This window comes from Melopsittacus undulatus, chromosome 8 (assembly GCF_012275295.1).
Source record: "Melopsittacus undulatus isolate bMelUnd1 chromosome 8, bMelUnd1.mat.Z, whole genome shotgun sequence".
Lineage (NCBI taxonomy): Eukaryota > Metazoa > Chordata > Aves > Psittaciformes > Psittaculidae > Melopsittacus > Melopsittacus undulatus.
The window spans coordinates 52,029,203-52,048,073 of NC_047534.1; the positions used below are offsets into that span (position 1 = coordinate 52,029,203).

At 51.5% G+C, this 18,871-nt stretch overlaps 1 protein-coding gene across 1 annotated transcript; it reads left to right on the top strand.

Moving 5' to 3' along the window:
• Positions 1-1,728: 1,728 nt before the first annotated feature.
• On the top strand, positions 1,729-18,120 carry ASB18 (ankyrin repeat and SOCS box containing 18). Its single transcript, XM_034065767.1, has 6 exons — positions 1,729-1,882; positions 6,839-7,105; positions 8,037-8,304; positions 15,878-16,373; positions 17,021-17,134; positions 17,935-18,120. Exons 1-6 carry the CDS (start codon positions 1,729-1,731, stop codon positions 18,118-18,120), a joined length of 1,485 nt encoding a protein of 494 aa, XP_033921658.1.
• Positions 18,121-18,871: the final 751 nt, after the last annotated feature.

Sequence of the window (18,871 nt, forward strand, 5' to 3'; positions counted from 1 at the left end):
TCTGATCTTGTAAGGCAGTAGCAAGATAAAAGGCATTTCCTAATGGCCTCTTCCAGCTCCCTTACTTTAGGCTCCTCTCCTGCCTTAGTTTCCCCCAAAACATGAGCACGCAATCAGCAGTAATACAAGGATTAACACAAACACTGAGATGAAGGCTACCTCTCAGTACAGGCTCAAATAAACAGGAAACATCAACAAAGCTCAACATAAGCAACAGAGAGCAAGGAACTGAACAAGGAGGACCCACAAATGAGAGCTAAATATGAGCACCATGACAAAAGCAAACACAAGGGACTTCCTTACCTTCCACTGAAGAATCATAGGAACACAGTCGATGCATGGACACCAGACAGGAAAAGGACTTCACAGGCTGCTCTACCCATTATAACCCCATAGCCAACCACCAACTCTCAGGCCTGAGGCTTTTATCTGCTCAGTGAATTACCTACAAATGGGAAGCACCTGCCTGCACAGCAGGAGGAACTCAGGTGCTGCAATGGGTCCTTGATGAAGCCAAAGGGACAGGAAGCCTGGGGAAGGTCCCTATCCTTTATGTGGTGTCCAGGATAAGGTCCCAGTGTACACATGAGGCTCTCACAGCATCTCAGCTGGTTGGAACCTTCCCTAGAGTTTTCCATCCACATTTCAGAGCAATCAGTTCCTTCAGCAGAGGACCAGAGGTGCTGGTTTTCAGTTCCAGGCACATCATTATTTGACCTAGCTCCTGGAATCTGACTCATACAAGGAATAAACACTGAGCCTGCCCACACAAAGGCTCCTTCGTGGAGTGGGACTTGTGCTTCTTGAGCAAAAAAACCCCTCAGGATCAGATTCCAGGTATTAAAGGAAACAAGATGAAGGGGAAAGAGAATGGGCTGAAACAAGAGGAAAACCACTCTGGTTGGGTTTGGAGACTATTTGGAGAGCATGGGGAAATCTTGGCATCAACCATTAAAGACAGGATACAGAATGATGGGCAGTTGAGTGAGAGCTTGAGGACAGGTTAAGGGCTGGGTGCAATCCTGTCCTCTTGTTAGGAGTAAGTGGAGCTGTGAATAGACAAGGGGATTAGCAGGAGGAGATGAAATCAGCACAAAATCTGGCCACGTTATGCCCATGACTGCTCTAAACAAAGGTGCATCTGAGAGATGGCTCCATCCCAAAAGCTCACAAAAAGCCTCCCAGGCAGTGCCCCTGATGGGCAGGGAGGGATGTTTAAAATGCATCAGATCAGCCTGGAATGTGGGGTCTTAGTGGCAGCATTTCCAAGCCTAAGGTGGCTCCCCATCCCACCACCTCTGTCAGCCTAAGAGCACCCAGTGGGAGCAAACCCTCCTGTCCCATTGGAGTGGATTGGAGGTGCCACCTCATGTCCTAAGAACCTGCCCCATCCTTCCATCCTCTTCTCTAGCCCACCCAGGAGATGCCTCCATCCCTGATCCAAGACAAAGCTCATGGCAAGGGATTGGAACGGGATGATGTTAAGGCCCTTTCCAACCCAAACCACTCTGTGATTCTATGCTTCTGGGGTGTTGCTGCAATACCAATGATGTGCCAGCCCCCTGGCAAGCAATGCATCCCTCTCTGCCTGCTTAGGAAGCCCTCTTGGGGGGGATGTCAGCATGATGGATGGTCCCATCACCAGCACTGGCCCCCGAGAACCGGCAGCCTCATCCCAGCAACCTGTAATTTCAGAGGCGGTGCTCCCAGCCCCATAGCCCACCGGTGATGGGGAGAGGTGGGAATGACAGGAATGAAGCAGGCAAACCAGATGGCTCTCTCGTTAAAGTGCAGCTGCACCAAGGAGAGGTCACAGCTGTAATGAATCGGGCCGAGTCCCCACTAATTAACGCTGACAAGCGAAGTTCAGATGTGTCCAGTGGTAAGGAATAAATCAGTGCCCCACAAATGGATACTGCCAGTGAGGGATGGTTGAGTTTGTTCTTCTCTGTCCCAGAGGGCAAGCAATTATCTCCATAACTTTCTAGTTAGGGTGCACTCGGGAAGCACATTTTCCGATGCACAAATACCTTCCCTTCCACAATTCCTATACTCCTTCAGGTATCAAAAGCTAATCTTGCTCAGGGTATGAGCAAGGGTATGAAAGTGAGCAAAGGGCTTGTAGAAGCTCATGGTGCCATCCAGCTCCTCTGTTTCTACCTCTTGTAGCATTCTGGTATAGGAAAGCCTGTTGAATGGCAGCGATGCTTCTGGTGGAGACCCAGCTAAGGAACAGGGTGAATCTGTTTCAGTTTTCATGGGTGGCAAAAGGCCTGGCATTGGAGCTCTGAGGTACCTAATGCTGGATCCTCGCCCTATAATCATTCTATTTTAGGTAGCCAGCCTGTAAGAGGTGGCATTGAATCACAGCACATCACAGCCCTGGCATCTCCCATCCCAGGAGGTGATCCTGCATTATGGACCCCAACCCCTTCCAACTTCCTCCTTCCCTTTCCTCCCCTGCAATCACAGCCTCTCTCCTTCTCCTATAGGTGCTTAAATCGAAGCTGGCCAAGGCATCAAAGTTTGAGATGGGCAGTAGGAAAAAAGATATTACATAGCAAATCCAGCACTATGGCTTTGGCACAGGGAGACATCAGCCCTTACACTGCTCACGTGAAGGGGTTTAAACCCTCTTGGGTGGGTTCAGGCAACCCTTACAAGCAAACACCACCCTCAACCCATCACTACCCACTGGTACCGAGAGCTTCATGTCTGCACCCAGTCATGTTGCTCACCAAGAGCATTTTGCAACCCAGAGCAGCAGAGGCACTGCAGCCAAGCACCTGCCTTTGCCAAGGGGGCTCTACCAACACTGTAGTATAAGGAAGGGGGGAAATGAAACCAAAGACCCGCAGCTTTTACAGCCCCCAGAGCACAACCTCAGGGGTATCTGCTAAGAACACCCCATCCCCTCACTGCTGCAGACGAGGGGGGAGCTGATAAAGAGCAAACACCATCACCCACCCTCCTCCTGTCAGGGGGCACGTGATGGAGGCCAGCTTGAGATGGTTTCCAGGCTGGCAACAGGGCAACATCCCATGAGCGCATTACTGAGGGGTTAAATAATTGGACAGGGCTCTTCCTCATCTTTCAAAGGGGATGCGCTCCAGGACCAGATTCCCAGGGAATAACTCACACAGCTGCAATTCTCCAGGGGGAGGGGGAGAGAGGAAGCCTGGTATTTTTAGTTAAGCTTGGAGCTATAGGGGTTTGATCCCTTTAACTGATGGGAAAAGGCAGGGGTGGGGAGAGAAAAGCCTGGTTGTGAGAACTGGAAAGGGTGTTTTGTTTTTAATTGAATTAAATTACAACAAAGGGCTGCTACAAACCAGCACTACACAGCATCTTCCTGTGTTATATGAAGCTGTTAAAGGAAAATGTTTCAGCACTGTTTAAATATTATCTAATTTCCAATAAAACCTGGGCTAAATCAATGCACCTCGGGATGGGTTTGCACTTCCCTGGGCAGCAGCTTTGCAATGAGACACATACACACACACCCCAGCATAGACCTTGTGTCTTAGTGGCATTAATCCTGCTCTCAGCAGACACATAACTGGGCAGCGCTGTCACATGGAGCAGGGGGAGTGTTAGGAATATAAGCATGGGGCCGTTTTGGGAGCAGGGTGCATGGTTGCAGGGTGGCACCTGGCTCCGAGAGAGGAGATCCCAAACCTCCCACCCCACACTGGTACCCAGGAGGAAGCAAGCATCGCCCGGGAGAGCTGCTCTCACCATCCAAGGTAAGGATGGGCAGAGGTTGGTGGCATCACCATCCTGCCTGCCCCCCACCCTTTGGTCCCAGCATCCAGCTCATTGTGAGGGGTAAAAGGGGGTACAAGCTCTAGACCAGTCACATTGCAACCCATGAGCAGCTGGAGGAGGCAGTGCCACTGCCCACCAGCCCCTGGGCTCCTTCACCCTGCTGGAAATACCCCTGGAAAGCATGGAAACATTAAAATGATGCCATTCCCTGCTGCCAGAGGGCAGCTGTAAATCACAGTGGCCATCCCAGGAGCTCTGCACCAGCACATCTGGACTCACCGGATTTGTTAAGGCAGCTTCATGGGACTGTTTTTAAGCAGCAGGGCAGGTTATTACAGGCTGGAATCTCCCCAGTGTGAGCACTAAGTTGTTATGTGGCAGCTGAACTTGGGGAGCGAGCTGGCGCTGAAGTCATTTTGCTTCTGTGTATTGTCCTCTTTCATGTGCCAGGAATGAGTTTTCCTCGTAATGCGAAGCCAGCACAGACAATTTAAGTCATTATTAATAGATACACTTGATCTGAGGAAGTAAAATGCTTAATGTTTTGTTAAATGAGGTGTACTCTGCAAACAGTCAGATGCAGGGAGAAGGTTAAGATGTTCCCCCCACGTTAGAGATTAATGGGTGCAAGGCTACTGCTAATGAAGTGCTCATCCTCGCCAATGTTTGGGGCTGTGTAGCAACAGCTCTTATTGAAGCAAGGACAAACAAGGATGATCCCAGGCACAACCAGTTGCAGGATCAGGACCTCAGGGTCCTGAGGAATGGGGACTGGAATGTTGGGAGATGTGCCCAAGGCCATGCAGCACAACACTGGCAGAGGAGGGGGTTAGGGCTGCTGCATCCCAGCCTTCCCCCACCACCCAAAATCACTGCCCTAAAGGTGATTTAACCCTATAAACAAGTAGTTTATAACCCATTAAAGCCCCCTCAGCTTACCCTACAAAACCCAACCAGTCCCATCCTGGCCAGCCCCAGGATGCTCTGCAGGTGTTCCTTCTGCCAGCTCCTCACTGCAGTAAATCACTGCCTATACAGCAGCATTCCCCTTATGAACACAGTAACACCGATTCATCCTGACATCTCTTCCCACTCACCGGTGGAAAAAGCACTTGACTTGGCTGGCAGGAGCTCAGGCTCCTGCATTTATATGTGCTACTCAGCTGCAAGAGGACGTTTGCTTTCTGCTCTTGCTGGCCCTGGCTATTTTTAACCCCCTCTGTCAGTGATGCTGTTAATCCTGTCATTACCGTGACCCAAGGAGTGAGTGTTATATGCAAATCAACACTGATTAAAAGGCTTGCAAGAAGGGTCACAGGGTATTTCAACACACTCTCAACAGCAGCTTAATGCCAGGCACACATACATACACTCATCCCTAACAGAATTAGCCCACGTCTGACCAAGCAGGTCTAGACTCCCTGGCTGCTGGAGCAGGAGATAGTCCATGCCATGGGAAGGCAATTCCCACGTGAAGGCAAGCTTCCTTCATGCCATGGTGGAGACATTACAGGATTGCTAATGAGCAGAGAGGGAAAGCGAGCCAGGACTGTGGAAAGATGACCCAGGACAAGAAAACAACCCTCTTCCATGCTGCTCCATAGGGCTCTAAACCATCTCCTGTGCTGGCTAAGGGACCCCATGGGATAACAAGGCTGTTTTTCATACCAGCGCAGTGCTTTGGGGAGGTGGTTCAGTTTACAGCATAAGGGTGAACAGGCACAGAGAGGCTGGAAGCAGCAGAATAGCAACACATGGTGAAAGAAGAGGAAAGACAAGGGGATCTGGAGGTTACAAAGCAACCGAGGAGGGAAGGCCAGCCTGGAGTTCAAAGAGAGAAAGAAAGCCACCTAAGCTGACCTCAAATTAGCTCAGTCTGCAGATGCAGGTGAACAAGAACCTCAGAGCATTGCTCCTTTACATAAGGATGTCAAACCAGACCCCCCTGGCTCAGCACAACCCCATCCTGAGTGGACACACTGTGATTTTACTGTGGCCCTGTGCTCTTCCCATGGTTTTCTTGGATGCCACCGCAGCCATGGTGGAGAAACCCATAGAGAAACCTCAGATGACTCTTGCAGGGTTGGCACAAGGATGCTCAGAGTGGGCTGCAGGAGCCCAGCGAGGTCCCTGTTCACAGGGAGCTATGGAGAAGGTCCAAGACATCTCTTCCAGCCTCAGGCTGACTCCACAAAGCACTTCAGCAGTGCCTCCATGTCCGTTCTGCTTTGATGCAGTTTAACAGGATCCTCTTGGAGGATGTTGATTCTCTGGGTAGGGGGATGTAAGAGCTAACAGGGGGGGATCATGTCACCCAGAGCCTCCAAGTCACGAGATGCCGAGGTCTATTCTCGTCCCCACAGTGCACTTCTCCCATGACCTTGAGGAAAGGAGCCACAAGCCTCAGGGCAGCAGGAGCTGGGGACGCTCTGCTGGCATCCGTCCCCATGCTTAAATGGCAGCAGAAGCTTTCTCTCTCCTATACAAGGCACGAGCAGGGAAAGCAGCTCCCCCGGCCAAAGCCCCAGAGGGATTTGTACCTCGCTGGCCTTGCCAAGTGCTCTGCATCCCTGTAGGGATGCACTGGCCTGTGGTGCTGGCCACTAATGTAAAGCCCTGATTTTAACCTATAGTAGCCATAAGGCTGGAAACAGGCAAAAGGGCCTTAGAGAAAAAGAAATAGAGTGCTAGGCAGAGAAACCCCCCCACTTGTTCAGTGCTCAGAGCACACAGTAAAGTTACATGGCATTGGGCACACAGGAGCTGACTAAAGTTCTTCTTTTCTGTTGCTTTTTACCCCCTAAATAGCACCATTCCCCCCCCCCCCAGCCTAAACATCCATGTCCCACGCTGCCGCCTGCAATTACACTGGTGATTTAATGCAAGAGGTACTGCCACAACACAGCCCAGTGACCGTCTGACCCTCACTGTATCACATACCCATTATCATCTGACCCCGGTGGAGTTATAAATACAACAACAATAGAGACTTAACTGGATTATAATTAGACAATGAGCCCAGGAGGATGGAAACAATGACCTATAAAAGCCCATCTACCCTCCCAGCTAGCACCTACACACACGGGAAGCACCGGAATGGGCGAGTTACCGGGACCTGTAACAGAAAAGCTACAGATTTCCCCCAAATTGGATTTGGAGCATCCTCTAACAGCTCACACCCCAGCCACCAAGTATTACACAGCCCTGGTCACAGGAGACCTGCAAAGCCTCGAGGTGCTGACTGACCGGTACTATCAAGATGTGAACGTGGTTTTTGAGATCAGTAAAGATGAGCTGGAGTGGCAGGTGAAAAGCCAAGCGTCTTATGGACTCTCAGGTACTTCTCCCTTAAAGGCCAGAAACATTACATAAAGCCAAGTATTTACTAACCCTAAGTAGGAGAGCTGCAGTGCACTTCAGTGCTTAACACTGCTTTTATAGCACCTGCTCCTGAGATGGCTGGTTCTTGTTAGCTGACTGCCCTGCAGCCCTACCCATAAATATCCAGCACTTCCTTTCACTGTTGTATTATCTTTTGCACATACTAACCCACCAGAAGAGCAGGGAGGTATAAAACGTGTGTGTACACAGGATCCCATTCAGGCTGGGCTGGGGCACTGTGTGGCTTCGGCATGCTTGCAAGAGGGCTCGCAGCCCAGATTCTCTGGGCAGGGGGTCAGAAAGAGCAGCCCGATCCTATCTGGAAGGAATAAGATGCTCCCAGCTTTGTGGTACCTGGTGCTGCTCAACCCCAGATGCTCGCCATGGTCACCAGGTGCTCACCGAGCACTGTGCATCACTGATGGTCCTGGAGGTGATGGGAAATGCACCATGTTCCAGCTAAGCTCAAAACCAACATCCCTTTCCCAGCCCTGCATGCTCCCATCAACTCAGGTGCCTTCAGGCCCAGCCCAGTCCCAGTAAAGACAGGGTTTTTCCCTCACCTGGTGCCGATGGGGTATTTCTGAGCTGCCTTTTAGCTCCTGCCAGCAGGGTCTTGTACACAGGATCCCCTCCCCAACAGATTACGGGCAGGATGTTGGCTTACCCACCTCGTGCTGTTTGAAACCCTTCTCCTGGATGCCCACACATCAGTGGGGGGAATTCCCCTTCCTCTCTTGCCAACACCTCCTGGAGCAGCCACCAGGCTCTTTGTAACACCGAGGAGTGCACGGAAGCAGCGCGGCACTGATGCTGAGCATCCCCAGGCCCCGTACCCGGGGGGGGAGCCCCGCGGCTCACCCGTCCCCGCTCGCTTGTCCCCGCAGGGCTGTGGTCGCTGGAGTACAAGCGGGAGCTGAGCACCCCTCTGTGCCTCGCCGCCCGCCGCGGCCACACCGCTGTCCTGCGCCACCTCCTCCGCCGTCGGGCGGACCCCGACGTGGCTCCGGGCGGGCGAGGGCCCCTGCACGAAGCCTGCCTCGGGGCTCACACGGAGTGCGCCGCGCTGCTGCTGCAGCACAGGGCTGAGCCCGACCTGCGGAGCGACCAGGGGCTGGCCCCGCTGCACCTCTGCACCACGAGGGACTCGCTGGGGTAAGGACAGGAGCCCCCTCAGCATCCCTCTCTCCCTCGCATCCCCTGCAAGGACACCTCGGGGTTTTGCCTCTGTGGGGTGCACAAGGAGATGTTGTGGTCCCTGACAGGGTTCCCATGTGCATCTCCCGGTTGTGGCAACTGCTGCAGCACATTCAGTATAGACATAAAAAAGGGAATTTCAGTGCTTAGAGCATTGCATGGCCCAGGTCTTCTTCCCACAATCAGGAGCAGCTCAGCCTGGCTCCATGTGCTTTTGGTTCCTCCTCTCCTGATGATTTGTCCTAAAATCACTATGTCCTGCATCCCTGGTCCAGCACACTTTCCTCTGGGAGATGCTCAGGATGAGTACAGTGGCAGGCACATGGGTCACCCTAACCTCCTGTTCTCCTCAGCCCATGCCAACCCCATCCACAAGGCATGTTGGTGCCAAACAGGGTGCCCACTCCTAAAATCCCAGACCTAGGGCCACAACACAGGGATGGGGTCTGCAGGATGGGGAACAACCCTCCCACCTCCTTACCTCACACAAGTTACAGATGGATCCACCTTGGTTTATAGCTGGAGTTAAGGCTTGGCCATGTGCATCTGCTCCCTTCTCATCCTGGATCAGCATCACACAGAGATGAACATAACCATTGCCTGGAAAACTAAGCTTTGCATGTATGCCTTGGTAAGACTTTCAGTACCCAAGGAACTTGGATTTGTATAGCTTGACTACAAGGAGGTGATGAAGGCAAGGTTCCCACTATGGAGCCCATGTACCATGGGCCAGGAAAATTGCTCTGCAAAAGAAAAGCAGCCGTGTGGGAAAAGGTTTTTAGATGTAGATATCTTGAGCCCAGTTCATAACTAAGAGTCTCTGTAAGATGGCCCAAACCCAAGCATTAATCAAATTCTGGTTCAGTCAGGCATCTAGGGATTAATCAAAAGCATCCTTGGTGTGCTGAGGGTTTCAAGGAGCGGGATGGGTAAGGGAGGATGCTACAAGCAGCACTCATCACTAACAAGGAGCTTGTTTTAATTCCTATACCCAAACTCCCTTTTGACTTTAACGCTTTCAGGCTTCAAACCCAAAGCCACCCTAAAAGCCCTGAGGGAGGAGAGGGAGGGGATTTTAGGCTTGACCAACCTGCTCTCCCCAGTAGAGCTGGGGCACAGAAACCAGCCTGGTGCATGGAGAAGATCCCACAGGCCTATTTTCAGCCAGGTACCCTCCAGCTTGGAAAGGTGCATATATATATATATGTATATATACACACTAAAAATGAGCCATTGTCACTGGTTTACATGTTATTTCCTGCAGAAGGCTGGAGGGGGATGGCAGGTGAGCCAGGGAACAGCGATCAGACACACGCAACACGGAAACAGATGAGTTCCAAGCCCTTGAATATTGGGGCTTTATAATGGAAATGCTGAGAGACCCTTAACTACGCTACCCGGCGCGACGGGGGCTGCTACAATAACTGAGGCAACTCCCTTGAAAGATCAAAAATTAATAGACATTTCAGACAGGGTTTGAGCTTTCGACCACTGCTTTTCAATCGCAAAGACTTTGCTAAAGTTAGAGACTGAGGAGGTCAAGCTTTGGGTACCACAAACATTTCCTCTTTGATTAGGGGGAGACTACTTTACCTTGCCTTTTTTCACTATTTTTTTATATATATATATGTTTTTTTTATTGAGGAGTAGATTTTAGGTCATCCTTAATTTTTTCCCGACAATAAAGAGCAGGTCATTGACCTACATAGAGAGCTATTTTATTTTTCTCCCTCTCGATAACAATGGCCAGAACACCTATGTGCCGGGTTCTTCTGTATTCCCATATACTCGGCAATTCACCATGGGGGCAGGACTTAAAACCTTTGAGCCTCTCAGTGACTGGGATAAAAAAAAATTATCTGGGCTTCCTTCCAGCCATTTGAGCTTCAGAATCCATGAGATTTCAACAAAAAGGATATCAGAGCTTTAATCTAGGAGCTTTTTGAAGAGATGGAAAAAAAAAGTTCCAGTAAAGTTCAGTCTTACCTTCTTCACTTTAGGAGCTGTTCATGCCAACGTCGGCCTATTTAGTAGAGTTCCTCTCCTTGACCTCTTTTTTACAGCGGAGATAATTAACATGGTGGGGTAAGATGAGTCTCTAAATTCACTGCACTCTCTCCCTGGTGCTCTCCCGTTTCCCTCTTAAAGCTGGGATGATTAAAGGAGCCTGCCTTTATTGGCACCCCGAAAAAAATAACACTAAATAATTGAGGGGGAGAGGAAGAGTTTCAACTCTCCCGGCGGTGCTGGGGGAAGAGCAGGCATGGGGCGGTGGGAAGGCACATGGCAGGGATGCAGGATGGAGCTACCGCCTCCCATCGTGGTACCCGCAGCACAAGGGATGGAGAACGGCAGCTACTGCATTTGTGGAGTCCTCCTTTAGATCTGTGAGTGGGGAAAAGCTCTCTGAAGATCCCAGGATTCCCATGTAGCAAGGGAGAGCCTACCTGAAAAGAAACCCACAGGATTCTCCAGCCTTCCATAGGGGAAAGAGGGCTTAGTCAAGGCAAGGAATTAGAAAAGATGTCATCCCTACATCTGTGCAATTTGGGTTTATGGGCGAGTGATGCCCTTGCATACGGTTCTTCAAGGTCTCTCTTCACTCTGGGAGCTGAAACTAGAGTTATCCCCTGGCTCTGAGCCTCCAGCTCTCAGGGATGGGAAATATATGGTGGGATGACTCATAGAATCCCAGCCTGGTTTGTGTTGGAAGGGACCTTAAAGCTCCTCCAGCTCCAACCCCTGCCATGGGCAGGGACCTTCCACTGGAGCAGCTTGCTCCAAGCCCCATCCTGCCTGGCCTTGAACACTGCCTGGGATGGGGCAGGAGGAGAGAGTCAGTGTCCATGCAAGAAGCAATGGGGCAGGGGTGGGGAATGGGTAAGACTGCCAGCACGGGGGCACAAGGCAGGTTTTGCTTAGGGGATGTTAGATGAGGATAGAACACCATAGGAGGAATTAACAGGAAAACAGGAGCCAAGCAGGAAGGCAGGTACCTTACAAGGCAGCGTGATCAAGATAGCTGGGCTCTTAAATGCTAGGGAGATGGGCACTGACCTGCCATTGGTGGACCTGACCCATGGCCACCCTCCAGCTATTCCAGCACTGGCCTGGACACAATGCCCTTTTGCCTATGAGAAATAAATGTTACTACAACTGAAAAGAGATCACAGATTGTAAAAGCCAGCATTTAGCATCATCTAGTGCTAAACCTCATCCTCTGCTTCTGTCAGCACTGCTAGAACACAAAACTCAGGTGTTGGGAACCATCATTTGGGAAACTCATCCCCCCACTGAGGAAGATCAGCTCTTTCATGGATCCTGAACAAGAAATAAAGAGCTCAAAAGGGGACTGGCAAGGAGGCAGTAATGCAGGGAGTGATGCTCCTGGTCCCCTACGCTGGCACAGCATTGCTGGCACTCACCAGCAGGCTTGCAGTGCTCCACATTTCATCTTTGAAAGAAAACCAGGCTTCCTTCTTCTTGTAGGGAATTACTAAGAATAATACCTTCATTGAGGAAGGCTGGGGTTTTCCCAAAGTGGGATCAATCCTGCAATAAATCACAGAAAGATGGAGAGAAGGTCACTTGAATACCATGAAAAACAACCAGGTAAAGGATGGGAAAGCCTCACTCCAGCCCAGGGAGAGGGAAGAAAGACAAACAGGGGATTTTTCCATAGGAATACTGAGGGCCTGAGCAGGTTTTGGGGACATTAATTCTCCTCCAGCCTCTGCTGCCCCAACCTCCTGCTCCTCCTGCTGGTTGTTCATTGCAGCCCATTTCAAGTTAAATTCTGCCTTCCCAGAAGGAGCATTTTAGATCCCAAATGGAGCAGGATGCTCGGACCCTTGACCCAGCAACATCAGGTAGGACATGCCCATCTCAGAGCAGGGGATGGCAATGGGCATGTCCTGCCCGATGCTGCACTGATGTCTGCTCTGACTCTATTAAGGAGTGAAGAAGGAAAAAGAAACCCCAAAACATTTTATCCTATTTATTTGAGCTAGGACCTCAGCACAAGGCAAACCTGTACTACTAACACCAGCTACTAACAGCACAAACCAGCATGACTTTAAGCTAATGAGTGACTTGCCCAAGCAAGGGAGACGTTCAGGTGTTACCCATCACCTACAAATGAGTTAGGAAGGGTTTAGAAGGGACTTTAAACAAGTCAGAATTAGTTCTGTGTGAGTGGCACATTGAAGGTATTGCTGCCCAGCCAGGTTGATGGTACCCAGATGGATGGAAAACAAACTGGTTTGCTTTGCCACCCTGTGCCTGAGTTTCTGCCACACTAAACCTGTGGCTTCTTACCATATTCCCAGAAAAGTGGAGAGTAGCCCTCAAAAAAGCATTACAGGATTGCTGGGCCTTATCTGCTGGGATATGAGTTTAAGCTGATAGCAAATAATGGGGTGTTAATAGGAAATAAACAAGAAGCCAGAATCACTGGTGATGTGTTAACCATATGAGTGCATAAACAGAGATTAGAGGCTAAAATAAGAGCATGTTGCCAACAAGCATGCACAGCATCTACCCAGCACCTGCTGGTGCCCCATACATACAAACAGAAGGCATGTGCTCCACACAGGGGCCTCCCATTTCTATTAACTAGAGGACATCACCATGTATTTATAGCCCCTTACTAACATTCCCTTTTTGCAGAGGGAAGAGTATCCAGGGGGAAAATTCAGTATCAGCTGACTTGGGTTTCTTCCAACAAGTTAGCCATTGAACGTGCTAACCAGAAGGAATAACCCTTCAGCCAGACAGCATCTGGGAGGGATGGCGTTTCCACTCTGGTATCTCTGAAAGGATATTTGGGATGTCCAGCATTCCACTCTCTGTAAGGGAAAACCGCATGGCAGTGCGAGGATGCTTGGCTGGAGGGGCTGGCACAGCTCTTGGCTTTTCCAGGCAACCCACAACACCCCAATCTTAATCTGAAATGAAGGGCAGGGGAATATTGCAGGGAACATTCCAGTGTTCCCTCTGTCTTACCTATTTAGATGTAACTCTTCAGCCTGGGCACTCTGCATACACAGCATGTGCCAAAACTGATGTGGTGCCTGTGCTCAGGATCTATGGCAGAGCCACTTTGTGCCAGCCAAGCTTTACCAACCAGCAAGCACCAAAAAGGCCTCAGTGAGACAAGCCATTGCTTGAGAAGGGATTCAACATGGTTTAGGGGAAAAAGGGAATTGTAAAGTAAGGACCTGAGGATTTTGGGGCTGGCACAACCCCACACTCAATCTGCAGCACAGTGGTGAGGTCCACTATGGGCTGTCAGCCCCTGGGAGCAATACACCTGCAAAGGCTATTTTAGAAAGAGCCTCTCCTCACACATCCTGCAGAAGATGTTTTTCCTGGTGAATTCAGGCTTGATACACATGGGAAAAACAGCCTGAGGAGGTATTTGCAGATCCCACACCACCAAGGACAGTGAATGTCTCACCAGCTCCTGTGAAATCTTAGGGGAGTGGTGCTGCCGGTCCAGAAAGGTTCAAGTAGATAATAATAATAATAATAATAATAATAATAATAATGTTATTATTTTCCCCACATATGTTAGCTTTCATCTGGGCCAGGAAAAATAAGCAACACCTGACATTATCCTTCCTCCTTGGGGTTCCTCTTCCTTCCCATCCCTCCTGCTGGAGGGATCAGCCTGGGTCTCTGCTCCCCAGCAGTTCCCCCCTCATTGTGATTCTGTATCAGCTCAGAACCTCACCTATGCTCTGACACCTGAGCTAAAAGCGTATTGGAGTAAAGGTCAACAGGCATGGAGCTCAATGTTGATACCCATCCCTGGTCCCCAGACAGCCACTGCTGAGGCTTCCTGAAGGGTCTGCTCTTCCCATCCCCCTGGCAGCATCCCTTGGGAAACACAAGCTTACCACGTTTTCAAGGTCTCCCTTGGACAGCATGTGGGTCTGCTCCCTCTCTCCCAGCAATCCCTCCTCCGTGCTGCAGCAGTGAGCTCAGCCCCATGCACTAACCCAGGCAGTGACATTGAGCTGTGCCGGCCCCGGTGGCTCCCGGCAGGAGATGGAGCAGTCACTCTGATTCATTCAGACTGGCAGATCACATCCATTTACTCACACACACACAAGAAACCCCAGCCCATCAGGACATACATCTTTAACCCCATCCATTGTCACAAGGATGCAGGCAGGAAGCTCTGATGGGAACCAGTGTTGCCACTCTGCAGCAGGCACAACCCCTCTTTGCAACCACACATGGTGATGTTAGAGAAGGAGAGATGGGAGCAGCAAATAGGGATTTGGTTTGCTTACCTTAATTTATAGCTTATGGAGACTGCAGGTGCTGCAACTCCATTGTTAGTGGGTGCAAACAAGCCAGCAAAAACTCATTGCCACAGCCTTAAACCACCTGTGAAGATGTTCCCTGTCAGGACAGTCAGAAAACACAATCCTTAAGTCCTCTATGGGGTAGGAGCCCAACACGGGAGTTTGGGTCCCTTAACAAGAGAAGAATAATCCATTTTTATACACAAACAACCCCACACTGAGCTCTTCTGCTGCACAGAGGGCTTACCAAGGGTTCAGGTCTGTTCCAAGCACAGATTATTAAGGTGGAGGCAGTGGTTTAGGATGTTTTCAGCTGACAAACATGGTGGATGCAGCCATGGGGTGGGATTGTGTAGATAATCTCCATAACACCCCAGGGCTGCACCCATGCAGGGTTAATGGCACAAAGGATCCATCACCCTGTGTGTCCTCATCATGGCTGGCTGCATCCCACACCCCACACCGGCCAGGACAGACCCAGCTAGCATGGCTTAGTCATGCTCCAGCACTGCCCAACCACTGGCACAGCTGCATCAGGCATCATTGCTCACTGCTGGGACCCTACTGGGTCAATGTGGTCAAAGAGACACCCCCCCTGCAGCCCTGATCCAGCTCTGGGGCAGCAGCACAAGAGGGACATGGAGCTGTTGGAGTGAGGCCAGAGGAGGCCATGGAGATGCTGCAAGGGCTGGAGCAGCTCTGCTCTGGAGCCAGGCTGAGAGAGCTGGGCTGGGGCAGCCTGGACAAGAGAAGGCTCCTGAAGGGGAGACCTGAGAGCAGCTCCAGTGCCTAAAGGGGCTGCAGGAAACCTGGAGAGGGGCTTGGGACAAGGGCCTGTAGGGACAGGACAAGGGGAATGGCTTTAACCTGCCAGAACAGGGGAGACTGAGATGAGCTCTTAGGCAGAAGCTGTTCCCTGTGAGGGTGCTGAGGCGCTGGCACAGGGTGCCCAGAGAAGCTGTGGCTGCCCCATCCCTGGCAGTGTTCAAGGCCAGGTTGGACACAGGGGCTTGGAGCACCCTGCTCCAGTGGAAGGTGTCCCTGCCCATGGCAGGGGCTGGAACTGGATGAGCTTTAAGGTCCCTTCCAACCCAATCCATTCTGCTCTCTCCCCATATCCCCACCACAATCCCTTCGGGAGCCCATCTCCATCGTGATCCCCATTCTCCCCCCACATTGCCTCCCACGCCATTACCCCTGCTCCATCCCCACTGCAGATGTGCCAAGCTCCTCCTGAGACACGGAGCCACCGTCAACCTGCCGAGTGAGGACAGGGGGGAGACCGCTCTGCATGTGGCAGCCAGGCACTGCCTCTGCGACCATGCCTGGCTCTACCTGCGCCATGGGGCACACGTGGATGCGCTCAGCATGCAGGAGGAGACGGCACTCAGCATCCTCTGTGGGCAGGCACCAGGCACCGAGGGATGCCTGCAGCTCTGCCGGCTCCTGGCTGCCCACGGTGCCAATGTGGATGCCCGGGATGAGGCACGGAGAAGCCCCTTGCACAAGGCTTGTGCAGCTGCCAATGCCAGCCTGGCACGTTTCCTCCTGCAGCACGGGGCTGATGTCAATGCCATTGACTACAATGGCTTGTCCCCGATGGGCTGTGTGCTGCAGGGTGCTGCCTTCAAACGGGACCTGCGGCCCCACGTCGTTGTCCAACTGCTGCTCAACCACGGCTCCCAGAAGATATGGCCCCCCGCCTTCACCAAGGTACCCCAAAACCAGCCCCCTATAGCCCCTCACAATGGGGAGGTTGCAGGTGGGGATGGGGGCTTTGGGAAGAGCAGGAGAACTTGGGAGAGCCTCCTGGTCCAGGCAGGGAGAGGGGATCATGGCACTGAGTTGGCTGTACTGCTGGGAATGATGGAAAAGATGGCTTGATAGAATGATGGAAAAGATGGCTTGATGGGGCACAACACACCAAAGTAGGGTGTGGCAGCAGGGCAAAGACAGGTGGGAGGCAGCATGGCTGTGGGGGACCAGCAAGGAGGGGTTTTCCTGCCTGGGAATGTCAGAGACAGGCTTGGTGCATCAGCCATCAGTGCAGCCACCATACAGCTCTGCGATTCATTGGCTTTACATCAATAAAGAAAATATTATCCTGGCTTATCAAGCCAAAAATGTAAATAAGGAGCAAGGGCCACATCCAGAGGAATAAGTGCCACAGCAAGGCAGATCTTCCCACTGCTTCACACATGGAGACTGATCTCCAAAGTGTGCCAGGACAAAACCTACACATGGGCTTATCCCAGCCTGGACCATGGTGGGGTGGGACAAGCCCTGGCTGCAGCACAGGGACACTGTCCCCCTCTGGTGCAGGTATCTGTACCTGACCTCCTCCCATTGCCCATAACTAGGTGCTGAAGTCCTGTGCAGCCGTGCCGGAGGTCATCGAAGTCCTCTTCAATTCCTACACCCAAATCCCCATCTCCAAGCAGTGGGCTGAGGCTGTGCCGGAGGATGTGCTCCAGGTGAGGCAGAGCTGGGGGCTTGGCAGGGACAGCAGAGCCCTGAGGAGGGGGGTTTACCTACCAAGAGGTGTTTTCCCCACCCAGACTTCACTTGGGTAGGGAAGAAAAGGAAGGGGATAGTCCTCAGAGCACCACCATACACCTGAGGCATCACAGGAGCTTTGCATCCCTTTAGCTCCATCAACACCAAACCCTCTGCCCTGCAATAAGATACATCTGGAAGTGACCCATGATCCAGACCACAGCTCAGGCACCCTCACCACATGTTCTGGGTTCTAAAAGCTTGTCCCCAGATGTGCAACAGGTCCAGCCAGTTTGCTATTGAGTGATCTCTGCGGCTGCCTTGCCCCTGCAGGCCTTTGATGATCCTGTCTCAAGGGGGGATGACTGCAGAAGCACAAATAAAGCTCTTCAGCAGGTTCTAAGGGATGGGGGAAAGGGGTTTTATTCCAAGGTAAGGAAAAGCTGAGGCTGCACAGAGCAATGCTGCTTTGTTTCCCCATCATAGAAACAAGCAGGTCTCTTCTACCTCAGCTCCAAGGCTTTCTGCAGGGATGCTGAGAGCATCCTCCCCAAACAGCCCTTGTGGCGAGGCTGGCTTTCTCCATGCATGCTTCCACAGGAGAACTCCTCATCCAGCTTCTGCTCACAGGAGCCACCCCAGCTCAACAGCCCCTTAACATCACGGATGTGTTTCTTACCTCCTCCCCTTAGATCCACATCTCAAAAGTACCTCTGGCTTAGTTGGGAACAAAACTCACCCAATGATGCTCCTGTTTCTCCCTCCTCCCCCTTTGCAGCAGCACCAGCTATTCTACGAGTCCCTTTTCCGCCTGGCAGGCACAGTCCGGTGCCTGCAGCATCTGTGCCGCTCTGCCATTCGGGACAAGTTTGGCAGCAAATGCCATTGCCTTATCCCTCTGTTGCCTGTGCCCAAGCCGCTGCGTGATTACCTGCTGCTGGAGCCCGAAGGAGTCGTGCTTTGAAGGGCTGAGAGGAGCCGGCTGAGGTCCAGCATCCAGCCCTCCCTCGGTGTAGCACATCCGCATCCATTTCTGTCATCCCGGCGGAGGAGCTGCGCATCCCGTGATAGATGGTTGTTTTTGAGGGATTTATAATGTAACTAAAAGGTGCTTTCGGCTGTAACTTTGTATAGATTTTTTTTCTCCCCTTAATTGTGCTTTAAATAGATTATAAAGAGTAATAAAATGATTAGTAGCTGTTACAAGCATGCAGCAGATAGGAACAGTACTCATTATAAAGGCTCTCTACAAAGCAGCTGGGCTCCTCAGGTGTGCCAAGGCAAGCACCGCAGCAGATGACTAAAATCAGCCCACGCAGGCATCAAATCCCCTTGGATAATCTCCCCTGTGAGTGACACAAGCAGAACTGAGAGCAGAGGTGCGGCATGGAAGCTGTTAGCAGGATGCAGTATCCAGTGGCACTAATACAGACTGTAAAACAGACCCAAAAATCCACTTTTTAAAGGTAAAATCTATCAAGAGTGGGTCACTCCATAGAGGACCCGATGTGGGGGGTGCCACAGCCCCGTTTCTCCCCGTTCCCCACAGTCCAAGGGCTGCACCAGCACTTCCTACACCCATTGTGCCCATCGCTGCTCTCAAAGCAGAGGAGTTTGAGCTTTCATTGCACATAGTGACTTGGCAAAAGCTACCAGGAGGAGCAAAGATCTGTTTTCCCAGACCCTGAGGCTTCCCAGATTGATTCCCGTTGAAC